We start from the raw sequence: 20962 nt of genomic DNA on the forward strand, positions 1-20962 counted from the left end.
CAATTTTAAATAAAACGGTGGCGATCGAAAGAGAAAGTATACCTAAATCAAAATCGTGACACTATTAGTAAATAGGATACGTTTTGATGGACATACAAGTCGATTAAGCTTGAGCTACGTTATCCGGTCTGGGTCTGGTGGCGATCACTCGAGGGAAAGGGCACGGTGTAGGTATTTCGGTGCGAGCTCCCCCATAACTAGCACCGGGAATGCTCGCCGGGCGGTCAGTGCCCTCCTCCCAGGAGTGTACGTGCGGTGCGTGTGGCGTGCAGGTGAGCCATCATCAGTGGTGTCGGTAGTTACGCTTGCGCCGGCAGCGCCAGGCGGGCGGTGAGCTCGCGGCCGCGGCTGAGCATGCGGCCCACCAGCCCGCCGCGGACCGGCTCCCGCTCCGGGGAGCTCTCCACCGCTGCAACACGTACATTCGGTTACTATATCTACGAGCACCCTCTATAATAGTAGAAACCGCTTACGGCTGTTTTATTTTTGAGGGACGGAAAGGAGGGATCGTCTGACGAAGCGGTAGCTCGCAGAAGCGTCTCGAGAGCCAAACTCGAGCGACCGATTTCTGTCGGGAGGGCGGTCACTCGGTCGGGTCACCGGCGCGCCAACTACTCACGTTGGAGGAAGTCTGCGAGCACTCGGGGCAGCTGCGGGTCGTCGGGCTGCGGGGTGCCGACGAGCCGCAGCGTGGGGCGCGCGGCGTGCTGCGCCGAGCACACCAGCTCCGGCGCGCCGCCCTCGCCGCCCACCAGCAGCGCCGGCGCCGCCACCAGCGCGCCAACTACTCACGTTGGAGGAAGTCTGCGAGCACTCGGGGCAGCTGCGGGTCGTCGGGCTGCGGGGTGCCGACGAGCCGCAGCGTGGGGCGCGCGGCGTGCTGCGCCGAGCACACCAGCTCCGGCGCGCCGCCCTCGCCGCCCACCAGCAGCGCCGGCGCCGCCACCAGCGCGCCAACTACTCACGTTGGAGGAAGTCTGCGAGCACTCGGGGCAGCTGCGGGTCGTCGGGCTGCGGGGTGCCGACGAGCCGCAGCGTGGGGCGCGCGGCGTGCTGCGCCGAGCACACCAGCTCCGGCGCGCCGCCCTCGCCGCCCACCAGCAGCGCCGGCGCCGCCACCAGCGCGCCAACTACTCACGTTGGAGGAAGTCTGCGAGCACTCGGGGCAGCTGCGGGTCGTCGGGCTGCGGGGTGCCGACGAGCCGCAGCGTGGGGCGCGCGGCGTGCTGCGCCGAGCACACCAGCTCCGGCGCGCCGCCCTCGCCGCCCACCAGCAGCGCCGGCGCCGCCACCAGCGCGCCAACTACTCACGTTGGAGGAAGTCTGCGAGCACTCGGGGCAGCTGCGGGTCGTCGGGCTGCGGGGTGCCGACGAGCCGCAGCGTGGGGCGCGCGGCGTGCTGCGCCGAGCACACCAGCTCCGGCGCGCCGCCCTCGCCGCCCACCAGCAGCGCCGGCGCCGCCACCAGCGCGCCAACTACTCACGTTGGAGGAAGTCTGCGAGCACTCGGGGCAGCTGCGGGTCGTCGGGCTGCGGGGTGCCGACGAGCCGCAGCGTGGGGCGCGCGGCGTGCTGCGCCGAGCACACCAGCTCCGGCGCGCCGCCCTCGCCGCCCACCAGCAGCGCCGGCGCCGCCACCAGCGCGCCAACTACTCACGTTGGAGGAAGTCTGCGAGCACTCGGGGCAGCTGCGGGTCGTCGGGCTGCGGGGTGCCGACGAGCCGCAGCGTGGGGCGCGCGGCGTGCTGCGCCGAGCACACCAGCTCCGGCGCGCCGCCCTCGCCGCCCACCAGCAGCGCCGGCGCCGCCACCAGCGCGCCAACTACTCACGTTGGAGGAAGTCTGCGAGCACTCGGGGCAGCTGCGGGTCGTCGGGCTGCGGGGTGCCGACGAGCCGCAGCGTGGGGCGCGCGGCGTGCTGCGCCGAGCACACCAGCTCCGGCGCGCCGCCCTCGCCGCCCACCAGCAGCGCCGGCGCCGCCACCAGCGCGCCAACTACTCACGTTGGAGGAAGTCTGCGAGCACTCGGGGCAGCTGCGGGTCGTCGGGCTGCGGGGTGCCGACGAGCCGCAGCGTGGGGCGCGCGGCGTGCTGCGCCGAGCACACCAGCTCCGGCGCGCCGCCCTCGCCGCCCACCAGCAGCGCCGGCGCCGCCACCAGCGCGCCAACTACTCACGTTGGAGGAAGTCTGCGAGCACTCGGGGCAGCTGCGGGTCGTCGGGCTGCGGGGTGCCGACGAGCCGCAGCGTGGGGCGCGCGGCGTGCTGCGCCGAGCACACCAGCTCCGGCGCGCCGCCCTCGCCGCCCACCAGCAGCGCCGGCGCCGCCACCAGCGCGCCAACTACTCACGTTGGAGGAAGTCTGCGAGCACTCGGGGCAGCTGCGGGTCGTCGGGCTGCGGGGTGCCGACGAGCCGCAGCGTGGGGCGCGCGGCGTGCTGCGCCGAGCACACCAGCTCCGGCGCGCCGCCCTCGCCGCCCACCAGCAGCGCCGGCGCCGCCACCAGCGCGCCAACTACTCACGTTGGAGGAAGTCTGCGAGCACTCGGGGCAGCTGCGGGTCGTCGGGCTGCGGGGTGCCGACGAGCCGCAGCGTGGGGCGCGCGGCGTGCTGCGCCGAGCACACCAGCTCCGGCGCGCCGCCCTCGCCGCCCACCAGCAGCGCCGGCGCCGCCACCAGCGCGCCCGGCCGCACGCGCCACCACGCCGCGCCTGCATATGTACATACACTTATTACAAAACGGTTCAGATCATTGTTGTTATCAAATATCACGTCGGGACTCTGATTTCGGGGAAACTCGTAAAAAAATATTTAATAATTTAGCACTGTACAGTTTTGTGTACATTTCACTGCACTCGAGCACAGAACAATAATCGAGATAGAAGGAAAGAGTTCGTCGATTTATATCTAAACCAAGCGTGCCGACTTTTTACCACCTACTGTGACGTCACAGCCGCAATTTAGTGATGGGAAGTCCTAACCGATCTAAGACACCGATGCCCCTCTGCCCGGCTACGATTCAACTGCCTTGTTCATACTCATGGATTTTATATCTGCGGTCCCGCTCGCTAAAAATCACAAATCGATTAACGCAAATGTCATCGATTTTCTGACGGACGAATGATCAAGACAGACGAATGATACAGACAGACGAATGATAAAAACAGACGAATGATATTTAACGGAATCACTAGATTCCTAAAGAATATTTGAATTGAATTTTTAGAATAAATATTATTACTTATTCTAAAAAAAGATTGTATCTAATACTTTTTTATATGTACATGTATAGGTATAAAATTTAGACAATTTTCAATTTTTTGGATATAACTCAGTAAGTATATACCTATGTTGTTGTAGGCTATAGAAACATCAAAATCGCGAAATAAAACCAGGGAAGAAATTTTAGAAGCCAAAAGAAGAGCTAGCCGAATACGTCATGAAAAAATAAAAAAAGATTCGAAACTAACAAGGAAGAGTACCTAACTACCCGACTCCGAATTGATTTATTTTGATATATGTTATAGAGTAGTCTGAAATAACGGACACGTATTTTTTTTTAGCTGCCCAAACTCAACCTCAACTCAAATGTATTTATTTATTTTATATATTTTTTTTTATATAAAAAATGAGTTTGTGGTTAAATGACAAAACACGTCCCCATTCTTTATTCATGTTCTCCAACATATAACGAAACCAGTAACTAATTATCAATATTTTTGAACAAATCTCTTCTCAGAAATTAGAAGGTTTGGTCAATGTTCAGTACTTTGAAGGCCATTTTTTCTCCTAACAGGTTGAGTTTGGGTAGCTACAAGACGTGCGCGCCGGGTGAAAAAAATCGGGCGGCGGCGCGCCACGAAAAAATCCACGGCGGCGGCGTAACGCCGGCGGCGTGGAATCTTCAACTTTTCAATATACGTATAATGAGAAACCAAGATTAACTCTTAAGTCAACACTGGAAAAATCTCAAAAAAACCTTGTTACATCGTTTTTTTGGTTTATTGCAGAAATATCATGAGAAAAACATATCTCAGTATGTTGGACGTTGCTAGGATCGGTGTAAATAATAAGTTTTAGGCAAAAATTACATTTTTGGTACAAGCTTTTATCGCCGACTGTACTTTTTTTTCCACAGGCAACTAATACTCATGGAGACAATTCTAAAAACCCCAAACACAATTAGGTTTCGTTGTTTTATCACTGAGTTCCTATGGCCACCTCCGGTCTCCATCATCAGATCAGGTCGATGACACCATATATTGCATTGTCACCCCACTTACGTATGTATGCAAAATTTCAGCTCAATCGGAAACCGGGAAGTGGATAAAATTTAACTTGCAAGATTTGATTACACACAGACAGACAGACAACGGTCAGGTGAAAGTAAATAAAAGCTTGTAAAAAGATACGCCGCGTAATGAAAAGACGTCCAGTATTTTGGACATTGCCGAGTATAGACTACCTACTTCATGTGCATAATGCATAAGGTTTTTTTTAGTCCAATTCATGTTTTTTGAAATAAATATAGAATAATTGCATTTTTTAATTAGAAATACACATACCGATAATGTCAACTTATGTAAGGAATTGAATTAAAACCTATTACATAATTTTATATTTTTGGAATAACTTTATAGCTCGTAGGTGGTAAAGTTTTATCAGTCATTGACGTCATTTATTTATCATTAAATCAAACAGCGGGTTATCCTAGGAAGCAGTAACATCTAAGCAATGGTTTTTACAATAATGCATGCACTTTTATCAAAATTTTCCTAACAAGTTTCTCAAATGAAATCGGGTCTGTCTCTTGATGAAAACAAATCCACACACAAACAGGAAACAAACACACACACACACGCACACGCGCGCGCGCACACACACACACGCACACACACACACACACACACACACACACACACCACATCCACAGGGAAAAATCCATAAAAACATTTTTTTTATCTATTTGGTTCATTACATAATACGGCAAGTAATGACTTTTTAAAATGTTTTGTTAAACACCTAACATCCCTCTATTTAATTTATTTACCACAAAAACTACCAGAAAATTTAATAATTTTACTCTTCGCATACTTGGCAACGTCTAACATATTGGACTTAGCAAAAGTGCAGTGTTGTCGATTACAACGGGCAAAATACTGGACATTACACTTTTTACACTTGTTTTACCCATAAACAAAAAACATTTTTATGTAAATCATATTGCCACGTAACAAACAGACCAGTTAGTAACCTATTACACGTTTTATTTTAACTCTGCTTAATACTGCCATATACAAAAAATAATGAAATATGGGTAAAATGTCAGTCTGTCGGATGCTTCCTTGCAAGTTCTGCGTTCTGTAGGACTTTCACAAAAAGATTATGTTCACACTGGTTCCCAATATTTTCTTATACACTCATACTTAAAAATAACATATCATTCAAGTAGTATTAGTAGAGTAGTTTCCTGGTTACACTACCAGGAAACTACGCTACCAGAGGAAAGTAACGCTATGCTTTAATATTTGGTGCAGAATTTTTTCTTGGGATATCCATTATAGTGGACGTTATCGATTTAAGGGTTAAAATAAATCAAGCAATAAATTTGAAAAAACGGAGCAGTCGGAACCCTAAAGCTAGGCACGTCGCACGCGGTTTATGTCCATTGATTTTAAATTTGTACTCTTGCGGGCTTTGTCTCGGCGCGAATTTTAAAGTACCGGCGGCGGCGGCGGCGCGCTGACTCCTTATGGCGGCGGCGCGCCGCGGCGGCGCGCACGTCTAGTAGCTACAAAAAAATACGTGTCCGTTATTTTAGACTACTCTATAACATATATCAAAATAAATCACATCGGAGTCGGACAGTTGGGTACCCTTCCTTGTAAGTGCACTTAGAAAAGAACAACAAATAGAAAACTATGTAAAAAGAAAGAGAGAGAAGCGTGTCGTATTTATAAAAGATAATAGTACAGATTTCATTTTGACTACTACTTTATCACACGGCTACATAAATAGTAGGTTGAAAAAATAATTATAATTTTTCTTCTCTTCTCTTCAAAATCGATTTTAATCGATTAAGAATTCGGCATTGAAAATCGTAGGGTACAACACTATATCTTACTTTTGACAGACGAATGAGAAATCAACCTTGAACGCGTCTCGACAAGTTTGGATTGTTTTATTTTCGTTGCTGGATTTCAATGCTTGCCAAGTCTGGCGCGTCAAATTAAAGCCGCAATGGAAAAGTAGCATTAGACACAGAGTCGCCTGCTACTGTTGATATGAAATTAATAGTGAGCATCAAAATAAATAGTTTTTTAAATAATAACAGATATTTTAGGGCAAATAGTACTTACCAATGAAAGGAAATGTCTTGATTAATATGTAGCTCCTACATTTTTGGTGGTGTTTGAACAGTTTATTATCGAGCAAGGGGCCATTTTGTTATCACATCCGAACGTCACACACGGAAAGCGGTCGAGAGCGGACTGAGCATCGCGGCGAGCAACGACGATTTATAATCGTCGTTTCGGCACGCGAGGCACATACACTTTTTCCGTCTACTCGATATAGGTCTGTGCACTCGAGCTTATTTTTTTCGCTGAAAGCTATACATAGTTATTTGGTGAGATGCACATAATGTGTGTGCATAAAATGACGGCAATTATTCAGTAAAATATTTTTTTGTCGTTGAAACATATTTAGTTTAGTTATGATATGATGTTTTGATTAGAGTACCTCTAACATAGTGTAGCGCGCCGAGCCAGTCCCTCGCGCGCGTGCAGCGGCCGCCGTCGCCGCTCTCCGCCAGCCAGCGCTCCGGGAAGTGGGGCCACTGGAATACACGATCGATAACTTTCCATGCGAACAGATACACGACACCAGTAAGACTTCATCTCGTTTGCAAAAGTTCTCGCGCTCGAAATACGTATAAAAGGTGAAAAACGACTCGTGGAAATGGTGACGTCGTTCTGTCGGTACTCGTTTCTTAGTGAAGGGCCACCACAACACTAACCTGTATAAAGTGCAACGCGCCCCTGCAGAAGGGCGCGGGCGGGAACTGCCAGTAGAGGCTGGGGTGCGGCGCGCCCACCGCCACCATGCGGCGCACCAGCGCGCCGTGGCAGTGCGCCAGGTACCTGCCCGCCACACCGAACATCAACACCTCGGTTCGACAATTTTTTGAAGAGAGACCACCGCAGTAGAATGGGTCTTTTTAGGGTTTTTTATAAAAACGGTAAAAATCTCCTCATATACACGAAGTAGGCGCCTATTGAATTTGAACGAACATAGGTCTCACTTCACTCCGAGCGGAAACTCACATTCGAACCAGACTCGATGTGCAAGTTGAGGTTAAAAATTAAGTTGTAATATGTACACAAATTGTTTCGACAGCTAAAATAGAGCCGTTAACCAGGTAACCGATAAGTAGTACGACGAAATTTATCGACATAATCACCCCACATAGAGTCTGTTCTGAAAGAGAAGAGTCGTAGAATGTATTGGGCCCCATACATTCCACGACTCTTCTCTTTCCGCAGACTCTACCTATTTTTCTCAACTATTTTTAAACTGCACCCCTTTAAAGTTCACTTGATAAATTAACCATTATCTGTCCTAATATCGCCCGTACCTTTAGGTAAGTACACTAAGTACCTATAACGTAACCCTAATAGCATTTTCTTGTAGGGATTTTGTTGGGCCTTTGTTTACGTATTAGTTGGGCAACCGTTATATTTGGCCGTACGATTTGCTGGAGGGCCCTCGACAAAGGCCCTCCCGAAGATTCCCAACAGAGGGCCATAAGAGTAATTTTTTCGTTGGGCCTATTTAAATAAATCATACAATTATTCAACGGTGGTGGTTTTGGTTGGGCTGTGGTTGGGCCTATACACATTTGTTTGATGGTTGGTTAATTGTTACATTTGGCCGTACGATTTGCTGGAGGGCCCTCGACAAAGGCCCTCCCGAAGATTCCCAACAGAGGGCCATTAGAGTAATTTTTTCGTTGGGCCTATTTAAATAAATCATACAATTATTCAACGGTGGTGGTTTTGGTTGGGCCGTGGTTGGGCCTATACACATTTGTTTGATGGTTGGTTAATTGTTACATTTGGCCGTATGGCTTGCTCTAGGGCCAACTGCAAAAAAATAAAAAAGGGCAATTTTTTCGTTGTGCTTCTGTTTGCAAAATCAACAATTACCCAACGGCAAGTCAGGTAGGTCGGTAGGTAGTCGTGCACCAGGTTGAAGGCCCAACACAGCTTGTCTCACAAAGGGCCAACATTGTAACTTTAACGTTGGGCCTTGTGTAGGATTCTTACAATACTACTGTAGGTAAATAGTTGTGTAATTTATAGTGTGCCTACAGTCTAATTATGTAATGGGCTTTTGTTTACGAGTCCTACAGTTACCCTACGTTAAGTAAGTGGTTGTGTAATACGACGTTGGGCCTTTGCTGATAAATATTACAATTACACTACGGTAGGCATTAGTTATATCCACATGAAGGCCCTAGGCAGCAGTTGTCGTTAATCTTCTCTGTATCGTTCCAATTTTAGTATATGTACTGCCGAAGCAAGTACACTTACTATACACTCTAATTTGTATATATACTAACCGCATTTCGAAACTTCGTAAGCGAGATTTATGTTTTTTGAGATTTAAATTGAGAAAATGTTGGTAAAATACAATTTTTTAAATTTATGTATAAATTTTATAGTTATAGCTATTAGATTTATAAGTTACTTTAAAAAAATATTATGATTATATCCGGAATAATCGAGAACATAACTATAACTTCGATGTTTGGAGACAGTAACGCCATCTAGTGACGCCACAAGCAAACTCAACTGGTATTGTTGGGCATCAGTACCACAGCCAATGTTGGTAAATGCGATATTTGTGCTCACTGGGCCAACGAATGTTATCGTTGTTTAGCCACCGGTACCAAAATACACAAAGGCCCATTGTTAGGCGTCAGTGCCACAGCCAATGTTGGTAAATACGATATTTGTCATCATTGGGCCATCGGATGATATCTCTGACTAGCCAACGTTACCAAAATACACAAAGGCCCATTGTTGGGCATCCGTGCCACAGCCAATGTTGGTAATTGCGGTATTCGTCACCATTGGGCTAACGAATGTTATCGTTGATTAGCCAACGTTACCAAAATAAACAAAGGCCCATTGTTGGGCATCAGTGCCACAGCCAATGTTGATAAATGCGATATTTGTCATCATTGGGCCATCGGATGATATCGTTGATTAGCCAACGTTACCAAAACACACAAAGGCCCATTGTTGGGCATCAATGCTACAGCCAATGTTGGTAAATGCAATATTTGTCGTCATTGGGCCATCGGATGATATCGTTGATTAGCCAACGTTACCAAAATAAACAAAGGCCCATTGTTGGGCATCAGTGCCACAGCCAATGTTGGTAAATGCGATATTTGTCATCACTGGGCCATCGGATGATATCGTTGATTAGCCAAGGTTACCAAAATACATAAAGGCCCATTGTTGGGCATTAATGCTACAGTCAATGTTGGTAAATGCGTTTTTTGTCGTCATTGGGCCATCGGATGATATCGTTGATTAGCCAACGTTACCAAAATAAACAAAGGCCCGTTGTTGGGCATCAATGCTACAGCCAATGTTGGTAAATACGATACTTGTCGCCATTGGGCCATCGGATGATATCGTTGATTAGCCAACGTTACCAAAATAAACAAAGGCTCATTGTTGGGCAGCAGTGCCACAGCCAATGTTGGTAAATGCGATTTTTGACATCATTGGGCCATCGGATGATATCGTTGATTAGCCAACGTTACCAAAATACATAAAGGCCCATTGTTGGGCATCAATGCTACAGTCAATGTTGGAAAATGCGTTATTTGTCGTCATTGGGCCATCGGATGATATCGTTGATTAGCCAACGTTACCAAAATAAACAAAGGCCCGTTGTTGGGCATCAATGCTACAGCCAATGTTGGTAAATACGATACTTGTCGTCATTGGGCCATCGGATGATATCCTTGATTAGCCAACGTTACCAAAATAAACAAAGGCCCATTGTTGGGCAGCAGTGCCACAGCCAATGTTGGTAAATGCGATTTTTGACATCATTGGGCCATCGGATGATATCGTTGATTAGCCAACGTTACCAAAATACATAAAGGCCCATTGTTGGGCATCAATGCTACAGTCAATGTTGGTAAATGCGTTATTTGTCGTCATTGGGCCATCGGATGATATCGTTGATTAGCCAACGTTACCAAAATAAACAAAGGCCCGTTGTTGGGCATCAATGCTACAGCCAATGTTGGTAAATGCGATATTTGTCATCATTGGGCCATCGGATGATATCGTTGACTAGCCAACGTTACCAAAATACACAAAGGCCCATTGTTGGGCATCCGTGCCACAGCCAATGTTGGTAAATGCGGTATTCGTCACCATTGGGCCAACGAATGTTATCGTTGTTTAGCGAACGGTAGCAAAATACACAAAGGCCCATTGTTGGGCATCACTGCCACTGCCAATGTTGGTAAATGCGATATATGTCATCATTGGGCCAACGAATATTATCGTTGTTTAGCCAACGGTACCAAAATACACAAAGGCCCATTGTTGGGCATCTGTGCCACAGCGAATGTTGGTAAATGCGATGGTGGGCCAATACAAAATTAATGTTGGCTACGGAACGAACCTCATCCCAACGTTTTCCCTACCGTTGGCACCGTGGGCCCCAACGAAAATGCTACTAGGGAACGTACCTCCAGAGAACTACCGACCTAAAGGTTGCCGCAACTGTCTGAAGTTACGATCATTATTGACTCGCATAGTTACTTACACGATATGTATAGGTACCTAATACGTAGGTAAGTGGTTGTGGGAACATATTTTTATATATTTAAATAATTGATAAAAATGCCAAAACAATAGCAACCGATAAGTTTGTTTGTGGCTCCCATATTAAGATAATTACGAGTACATACCTAGATTTACTTAAGTGAATAGTTTTTAGTATGTTATCGCGTATCGTCCGAGTTATATTAGCGAGGACTTCGGATGTAGATAACAGGAGGATACGTCTGCCAAGGCGAGCGGCCAGCGCCATGCCATGAGTCGGCTCGGCTGCTCTGATTACGTGACCTTTGTAACGTAATAAAATAATTGAAAAATCGTGTGTTAATGTTGTGTAATATGTAGTAAGGGGGAGGCCTATGTTCAGCAGTGGACGTCTTATGGCTGAGATGATGATGATGAATATGTAGTTACCGATCTTTTATGAGACTAAAGTGGACAATCGAATAAATATATCAAATTATGTAAAAATATTTTCCATAACATCAATTATCCAGAGAGGAAAAGAGACTACCTACGTTCGTACGGAGAAGCGGCTGTCCACTATCCTCTTAATAATGGTTGTAAGTATCCAAAGAGTGCTGTGGGGGATATAGGTACCTAACTAGCGCACACGAAACGAACGAGCGTAGCATACGAAAAGTGACACCTTTCGTGGGCCGAATAGGTAGGTACAAACTGATGGTACACTGTGTGCGTGTTGCTTTGTATGTCACAGATCAAGTTTAACATCCCAGTGACCTTCAGTCTGTAAGATTTTGTCGTAGGTAGGTAATCGGACTACGAGTAGCAAGTTAATTACACGCAATGTGACTTTTACATGAGCTAGGTACTTGACCTATAATTATGTACCTACGTAATCTTATTATGTCGCATATTTTTTTTACGATGTTTACTGTTTACGTAATTAAAGTTTGATTGATTTCTTGATCTCCGAAGGGTATCAGCGAAAGTAGATAGCTGCAGTAAACGTTAACATTTTGAGCCTTAACTGACATACATAAGGTGGCTAATCGCTTAACACGTATACATACATAATCATTTTGTTCATTTAGTCCCATGCGACCATCATCTTAATGGAAAAAGTTGGCATCTGTTGTCTTATCTGGACGCAGCGTTGTGCAGCGCTTATCAGAATCGCAACTGATTGACGCATTCGCGTTAACTTTAACCTCTTCATACTACATATAACACCTAGCACTCCTAATAGATACTAACAGCAACTCTCGATTAATTTCCGACCGAAACCGGATTTTTTGCCGAAACCGAACCTTTGGTCGAGACATGATCTTTATACCGAAACCGAATCTTCGGGCAGAGGTACCTATCGAATAGACAGTTTCGGCGTGGCCGTAAGGTTCGGCAATTTTATGGCCGCATGGTTAGGCAGCTTTATGGCCGAAACCGAAACTTCGTTCGGACGGCTGGAAGCTAGTACAGTCACCTGCAATACTATGTTACACAACGAAGGCCGCAAAAATATCTGACGCAATCTTATTTGTAGAGCCATAAGAGCGAGTCACATATTTTTGCGGCCTTCGAAGAGTAAAATATTACTGCAGGTGACTGTACACTCTCAAGTCTCAACTGACCATCGATGGATCATACCTATATGTAATATGTAGGTAAGACGTATATCTTTACAATAAGGTTTTTTACGTTAACCGTGCGGACGATGGTAATGTGACCACAGGCAATAAAAACATTATAAAATGTATGAATCTGTTACATTAAAGTTCTGCCGGAATTAAGCTCGTCAGCTGTTATCAAGTTGCAGTGTTAAATTGATTTGCGTGATTTGTAAATTGTAATTGTGACACTCCTGTGATGAATGTTATGATTCATGGAGTAGCAGAATTATAAAATATGACGGGGCAGAAAGGCTTAATGCGCGAGTGAGTCAGGCATTGACGGTGCAGTAGCCATTCAGCCAGGACAAATGTCATTATTAATGTAGGCTCGGTATAGCAATATGCATGCATGTGAGATAAGGAAAATGTAGTCACTCAGGATCGATGCTCGTTATAAAGGTATGAAAGGAATTCTTTAAAGTTTTATTTAACTGACGCCTATCTCTACCTACCTACTTAAATCTTCATGTGAATATAGGTGCTAGGAAAAGTAGGAGTGTCCTTCCAGTGTTTTTAGGGTTCCGTACCCAAAGGGTAAAAACGGGACCCTATTACTAAGACTCCGCTATCCGTCCGTCTTTCTGTCACCACAGGCTGTAACTCAAGTACCATGATAGCGACACAGTTGAAATTTTCACAGATGTTTCTGTTGCTGCTAGAACAACAAATACTAAAAACAAAAAGAATAGTACATTTCGATGCTAGTGCGGAAGGTATGTCATTACTTCACGAGTACCGAGATATCTTGCCACGAGCCGCAGGCGAGTGGCAAGACTCGGGACGAGTGAAGAATGACATTTCCGCACGTGTATCGAACGACGTTTTTTAATACAGTTGCGAAAAAATAAGAAAAACATTGTTAATCGTACCCTAAACAAAAGTGGTAACAGTGACAGCTCGGTTAGACGTCGTCTTTAAGTATATTATATCTATGGGCGTTTGGCAGCTATTCCGTTCCATTCAGTCAACTTATTAAGAACGGAATTTTCAATATTGAATATTAAAAAATAAACGTGTTATAATGATGAAGAGGTAAGTAATTAAATATGAAATATGTAATATTTTTCGTATTCTTACATTAACGGTAGGTTTTTATGCTGATTACGACGTTTAAAGGAAACTAATATTAACACTCATCAATAAGTAGTCGTGAATTGGAACAAGTATAAATTTAAAAAAATTGGAAAAGTAAAAAGCACTAGTTCGAGATAACCAACTTTCCGCACGCTAAACAGCTACGTAAAGTAGCACTTTTTGAGCAACTGTATTAAAAATAAATATTTAAGTGCTCCCTTCCAACAAACGTGATTTTTTGCCGTTTTTGCTTATTGGCACGGACCCCTTCGCTTCGCGCGCGAGTCGTACTCGCACTTGGCCAGTTTTTTTACAAACACTTTGCTTGTGATTTTTCTGAGATTTCTAGGATGCCAAGTTTTTATTGGAGCCAAAATTTTCAAAAGCAAGTCTATACAAAGAAATAATTATTTATCTCAAGCAGTGATGTTGATTTGTAACAACACAGTCAACACAGATACAGATAGTGAAATTAGAAACTTTGGATGCTCACCATGTAAGCATTCCTCCAATCCCAAACCCAATAACAGTAGCGGGATTGTGCTCCGACACCCCCAGAGCTGACATCAGCATGGCCAGCTCCTCCACTGCCCTCGGTGGAGACAGGTCGCTCCGGCTGCCTCCCTCGCTGGCCCCCGTGCCCCGCAGGTCTAGTGTGATGACGTGGTGGTCGGTGTCCGCCAGCTGTTTCACTATGTAGCACCAGTTCGGGCCCCACAGGTTCGCAGTTTCTGGTGCGTCCGGGAGAACTAAGACTTTGTGACCTGTTTTTGGGCCCGTTTCTATATAATGGTACTTCACACCCTGGAATGAAGATTACATGAATAAATAAGGGAACCATGCAAAAAATTACCTATATAAATTTTGTTTGCCCCGCTAACGGTGAAGTATGTTGTAGGGAGGGGATAAAAAATGGTACCCAAATATATTATATAAGATCTACTTATTTGTGTACAAGCTAGGTATCAAGTAGTCTTAGAAATTTTGTCATTAGATATGTACTTATCTATAGAATATATTAAGGAAATTTAATTAAATAAAAATAAAAACCTATAAATTCTTAGTAAATATTTTGAAAAACCTAAATTAAAGATGACATTCATAACTGAGTATTGTAAATGTTAAGTGATCTTATCTCTAAATATAAATAGCTATTTATTTTAAGCTCATAATATTACACATCATTAATACAATTATTGTAAAAAAAACCTAAAAATAATTCAAATAAAACTTAACCTACACAAAGCTTAAAATAACCCACCCTGCATCGTACCTGGCTCAAAGGTCCCCATAATGCCTGCAGCGTTCCCCCGCTGAACTGCTATGGAGACCTGTTGAACCAAGTACGACCCAGAGCGAGGATCACCACCTCTCTCCCGCAAACGCCGGCCTATTTCCCCAAAAAGTCGGCGAGCTTCGACTCCCCACGGCCCCGCTGTCTCCAGTGCTACCGGCACAAAATCGTAAGCGGATGCCAGTGCGGAGTATTTAACGTGCTTTTGCTTGGCAGCAGTCTCCGCCGCCGAACCAGCACAACGCATGGTCTGCCCTAAATGGGATGCAGCAAACGTGCTCACGCAAGTTGCATCCCACAAGAGGCAGCGTCCTCTCCGCCACGGAACCAACGTAAGGCCGTCCGGCCTCTTCCCATCCGTGCGACTGAGACCCGGCGGCTCCAACACACAGGGAACGTTTGCCGAAACCATGGCCCTCCGCACAATCTCATTTATAGAGTGGTGTCTCGGAAAACGGCCAGCGCATCGTCGGCAACTCAAGCCATGATGCCCGTTCTCCGCCACCCATGCTCCGCAGCCACAGCGGTGAGGCTCACACACCTTTGCCCCCAATCTGAGTGCCACAGCTATTCTCAGCGAGTCATTGTCTAGCATGGTACCCAGTTGAGGTGAGGGCAATGCATGGAGCCACGCCCCTGATTCTGGCTCCGCGATGGCCTTGAGACGCGCCAGATCTGCTCCCGAGGCACCAGACACCAATGAGCTGTATACATGTTTGCTCCGCACGTCGTCCCATTCCCGCTGTACGGCAGGGTTGTGAGGCCGCAAATCGCCCGGGACTGTGACCGACCATCTTGCCAGCGCTTCAGCAACGAATGGGACCGGGGAAATGCCACCATTCAAAGAAAAAATGCGAGTGACAAGACCCTCAGCTCTCTAAATTCCAACTTATATTTAATTATTTATAGGTACTTACTTCTTAAAATAAATCAGATGTAGGTATAAATAAAATTATGAATATTTTTTTCTCTGTCATGTAGGTAGCACCTGCATAATATGGGTAAGAACATTCTACATCCTATTTGTTTAATCAAATTTTGTTTCATATCCCGTATTATTGTTGATTCAAAATCAAAACATAAAAATAGAAAAGAAATACAATTTACAGTGAGATACAAATTTAAAATATAAATGCTATAACGCGATTAGGTACAAGTACTGATAAAGGACCGGTATATTGAACAAAGAGTAAAATAAATGTAACCACACACCATAATCTTAATGTAGCAGTGTCTTCCGATCGAGGAGTCAACGGTGACCTCTACGTGAGAGTTTTTGAGCGCCTTTCTGCGGTGCCCCTTCCAGAGCCGCTTGACCGCCATCTGCGCCAGCTGCCACACGCCCAGCAACAGACACTTCAACACCAGCTCCACGGCCTGCCAGCCCGACACCACTTGCAACACACTTGCTTCCCTCCGAATACCCATCACCACACGCTTAGATACTAAACTGACAAGATTTCAGTGCCGCGAGTAATCAGAAACGGTCCGCGGCGTCACGTATCGTACGATAAACTCAAAGGTCCTCGCTCGAGTGATCTTGCGGCGTTGGGCGCATTCTTATCAACTTTTATCAAACATTCTCGTTCGAAGCAAACGGATGTGAGGTGAGGTGCGTGCAACTGTCAATGTCATGCGTGCAACATTTCGTTTCGTTCAGAAATCAGACATGAATCAGACCATAGACTTATAATATATATAGAGACGGTGTCTCAGCGAGCTGTCACTGTCACTGTTGCCACTTTTGTTTAGTGTACACCACCTTGCTGTAGCCATGTCGATAAAGTCATATCGATAAACTATCGACATTTCATACAATTTTAATTTTACTTCAAAGGTTTGACGATATCTAAAATGAACAAAAACGCTTTTATTCTTTATTGTGGTTATCAGATCACAATTTTATCGTCACGCCCCAGCAGGGAACCAAGGGAAAGTTCAGATATTTAATTAAAATACATAAATACCTACTAAGATATGTGTTCCGCAATAATTGAAATATTTTATTATATTCTAATATATTTATTATTCATTAGCATTTCAATTATGTATATGTTTAACGAAGATATTGAAGCTTCAATTAATAGCTATTTCGTTCCGCTGTGTAGCGTTTATCGATATATAACATGATTAAAATCGACTTTTCACATCCCTAAAAGAGCACACATACACGTTTTTACACACACATACACAGCCTGGATGCATCAAAAAAGGCAACACATGATTTGAAGTTCACCTTGTCAACAGTATGGTTGTCCTTTTTTGACAAATGGCATTTTTAAAATAGCGAGGAGAGAGAAATTATACTAGTTGCTGCGCCGTCAAAGAGAACAGAAAGCGTAGGGGCCTTGAAAATCAGACATGAATCAGACACATTAAGTTTTTTTTTAATATTCAAGACCAACATCGGCAAGGTTATATACTCGGTCCGTAAAAAGTCTGCAGCGATTTTGATAGCCCACGCAATACAAGTGTTATTTTAAACGTCAAACTTCTATGAAATTATGACGTATACATAACACTTACACTGCGTGGGCTATCAAATCCGCTGCAGACTTTGTTTGGTGCAACTTTATAACTAATTTTTTTTTAATTCGTTTATCACTATGATGGTCAAGCAAATCTTGTAAGTAGAAAAAGGCGCGCAATTTAAATTTTCTATGATACGATATCCCTTCGCGCATACATTTTTCAAATTTGCCGCCTTTTTCTACTGACAAGATCTGCTTGACCAATATGTGCCATACCGCTTCTAACGTCATGAATGGTCATTTTGGTAATATAGTTGGTCAAGCAGATCTTGTCAGTAGAAAAAGGCGGCAAATTTGAAAAATATATGCGCGAAGGGATATCGTCTCATAGAAAATTTGAATTTCGCGCCTTTGTCTACTGACAAGATTTGCTTGACCATATGTATGTATGTATTAAATAAAGGTTATTTTACATAACAGGTGTTCGATTGAGCAGAAACTTTGCAAGCAAGCTAGTGTGATATTTCATAAGATCCGAATATTTGTTAATTAATCTGTCGGTAGTCGCGAAAATGACCCTTCTCTCCTACCCGCCAATTCTAATGATGAAAAAGGATAAATATAATAACTTACGATGGGGTGGAAGGATCATTCTCGCTATGGCGCTTGTACATTGAGTACGAAGGCTACGGCTTGTTAACTTAAGATTATAGAGTGTCGAAAGGGTTGAAGTAAGAACTTAGAGTAAAATAAAGGTAAAAGATACAATAATTCAGTCACATATACCGCAACTTAAATATTTTTTTTAGTGACGTTAGGTAGATGGGTTACTATGTGTAGTTGGTAGCCTAGCGATAACGGCGCCACTTAGGCGAATGTGCAACGAATAGTCGCAATGTAATGCAATTCGCATGTAATTTTCGGTGGGTGATGTCTGTGGAGGACTGCGTGCGTATTTTATCCTGGAGCTCGCGAGTTTGAACTTTTGCTAAACCCAATAAGGACCGTAGGTTCCTCTCTAAGGTAACCTATTGGTTGAAAGGTCAGTCGATTTAGTAAAACTGATGCCTACGCTAATTCTTTGGATAAGATTGCCGAGCGAACCCACGCTTCTTTAAGCGAGTCGGGGCAAAAAGCTAAAGAAAAACGTTAGGGAGATGATGAGATACCTAATCTTAAGACAGTCGCAAGGAATGTTGTTGTGGGAGTTACTGGACGACAATCAGACTATCAATGCCAAAGCCTACGTGAATCAACTACAGAAGTTGGCGAACGCTGTTAAAGAAAAAAGGCCAAACCGTCTCGAAGTATCATTACACTTCATGATAATGCAAGACCACACACGGCGAAAATGACCTGTAAATTTCTAGAGGAGCTCGATTGGACAATAAATAGCCCTGATCTAGCACCTTCCGACTATCATCTTTGCCGGGCTTTGAAACGGCATCTTCGAAAAAAGAAATTCGAAAATTCCGGCGATCTAAAAAATGACCTTGCCAACTTCTTTGTCTCTCAGCCACTTTCATTCTGGGCTAAGGGTATTGAACATTGCTACATGTTCTTGATGTTCTAGATAATGATGGTGATTTATATTGACTATTAATTTGTTTCAATAATTAATTATTACAAAAAAAAATTAGTTTTATTCCAAAGTGGGAAAACAATTATGCAACTACCTAATATACAAAACAAACAAATATTAGTCTGTCAGAGCTATTATCTATCACCTGACTTAATCCGGATGATTAAACGATTGAAATGTCCATGTTTATAAAACACAACGCCCATGACGTGTGCTCGTAAAAGGGTTTGTTTAAAAACAAATTAAGCGGTGATTCGAGGCACTCCGGAGACTCGGCTCGAGCTCGACGAGACGAGAGGTTAATGGCGGAGAAACGCCAGTCACGGCCGCTAACGACGTAACGACGGCTCGCGGGCGCCTCCACCGCCGCGCCGCCCGCAGCCCGGCGCCATCAGTACCGAGGCTTCTCTACCAACAAACAGAAATAGCTATTGTAAGCAGCAGGAATTACCTGACAAGTTTTTAGAGGAATAGGTAAGGATATTATTTAAATTTTTTCATTGTTAAAGTTTTCCCTAAAATAAGTATCTACTTTTGTGTACAATTAGTATCGCGACGTGGGTAGGTACTTAAGTAGGGGCACCGACCGTACTAACTGTCAGAGAAAAGAATTTTGAAGAAACGGCAAGTTAATTGCTGTAGCTGCTTACCTACGTGTAGTCACCACCAGTCATTGGAGAAGAGATCAGAGTTGTTGCAAATTTGCTACAGCCTTCCGTCATATCACTAGGAAATCGAAATTTCTGCAGCTCCCGCCAGTGCATTGCCTCGTGCCTCGTGGCATCGTCGCCGTCGTCGGAGGACTCTCGATACATTCCGGACCGACATTACTCGAGCGAGAGCTATCTTAGCAACCGCGAGATTCTGCCTGTCACTTACATTAAACCCACGCCTGACTACATCTTCCTGAGAACCTATCTTAGGCGAAACGTCTTCTACGAATCGATTATCTCTGTAGGCAGTGAATCATTCCTCGTGAAGTACCATTTTTAGTTGAGTGGACGTAGACTTCAACTTTAAATAAGGACTTAAGGAGACAAAGTTTTAAAAAGCCATATACGAGTAGGTATCGCCGATCTTGAATCTCGTTTACCCGCCAGTACCAGTAGACACATCTACCGAAGCATATCTCACACGAAATAAGGATCGCTGTGGCTGTTTAGGTACGGACGCAACGCAATAGACGCATCCTCAGCTTCTGAACCGAATCATGGAGACCGCGCATAGCTTTTGGATGCCCACTTAAGTACGCTACGTCAAGACACTGTGGCATCGGTTCTTAATTAGGTAGGTAACTTCTATTCTAAGGTTAATTTAGAATTAAAAATTGATTCGTCGTCTAATTTCCTTAACAGTGATACTTCTTCCGGCTTTTCAGGTAGACGCTAATAATTTAGTGCGGACTCCGCTGGTGACATGAAGCATTAATTGGAGCGTCGTTAGCGGCGGCGCCGATTGGCTTCGTTAGCAGAGAGCGCTGTCACCGTCGGATCCTTTATTTGCACGAACAAGCTGTGTTTTCATATTGGGAGTGTTCTCGAAGCAGCCAGCATAACGTGATCTCGAGATCCGAAACAATTACAGCTACGAATATGAATCATTTTGATAAAATTAATGTAAGTACTTTTACGTCCGAGAATAATGTTCGTTATCACCTACGTATGCTGTACAAACGGTTTTCACTTGATGAAAGGTAATTAAAAACGGTAGGTATTAGGTACATATCATTCCTCATTGGTGTGTTGTGAACTCTTAACTTCTTACAAACCTGTCTCTTAAACTTCAAGATATATATAAAATCTCTATTATCTACTGGTACTTGGTGCCAGTAAGTGAATGTCTCTTATAAGTTATAAAAGTTCTGAATAATGCGTTCATATCAAATGAAATCGACTTAGCAATAACGAAAGTAATAAAAGCAAAGTAATCGTCGAGTGGATTCGACTCCATCGTCCGACGAAATACTATCACAGGCTCACAGTTCACCTACTCCCTTCCCCCACGATATGGCGGCATAGAGTCGACAGCGACTT

General features: G+C 44.7%; 1 protein-coding gene across 1 annotated transcript; it reads right to left on the reverse strand.

Moving 5' to 3' along the window:
- Window positions 1-261: 261 nt before the first annotated feature.
- LOC134668179 (epoxide hydrolase 4-like) lies at window positions 262-16486 on the reverse strand. The gene is made up of 6 exons (XM_063525685.1): window positions 16089-16486; window positions 14076-14386; window positions 7019-7142; window positions 6742-6838; window positions 2516-2711; window positions 262-399 (listed from the first exon to the last, which is right to left on the reverse strand). Exons 1-6 carry the CDS (start codon window positions 16302-16304, stop codon window positions 300-302), a joined length of 1044 nt encoding a protein of 347 aa, XP_063381755.1. The 5' UTR covers window positions 16305-16486; the 3' UTR covers window positions 262-299.
- Between the last annotated feature and the right edge of the window lie 4476 nt (window positions 16487-20962).

Source organism: Cydia fagiglandana, chromosome 10, assembly GCF_963556715.1.
Source record: "Cydia fagiglandana chromosome 10, ilCydFagi1.1, whole genome shotgun sequence".
NCBI lineage: Eukaryota > Metazoa > Arthropoda > Insecta > Lepidoptera > Tortricidae > Cydia > Cydia fagiglandana.

Coding starts and splice junctions, on each gene's coding strand:
- LOC134668179 (XM_063525685.1), bottom strand. CDS start 16,304: ATGGGTATTCGGAGGGAAGCAAGTGTGTTGCAAGTGGTGTCGGGCTGG. Junction 6,839..7,018: donor GCGCGTTGCACTTTATACAG/GTTAGTGTTGTG, acceptor CGTGTATTCCAG/TGGCCCCACTTCCCGGAGCG. Junction 400..2,515: donor GACTTCCTCCAACGTGAGTA/GTTGGCGCGCTG, acceptor AGCGGTGGAGAG/CTCCCCGGAGCGGGAGCCGG.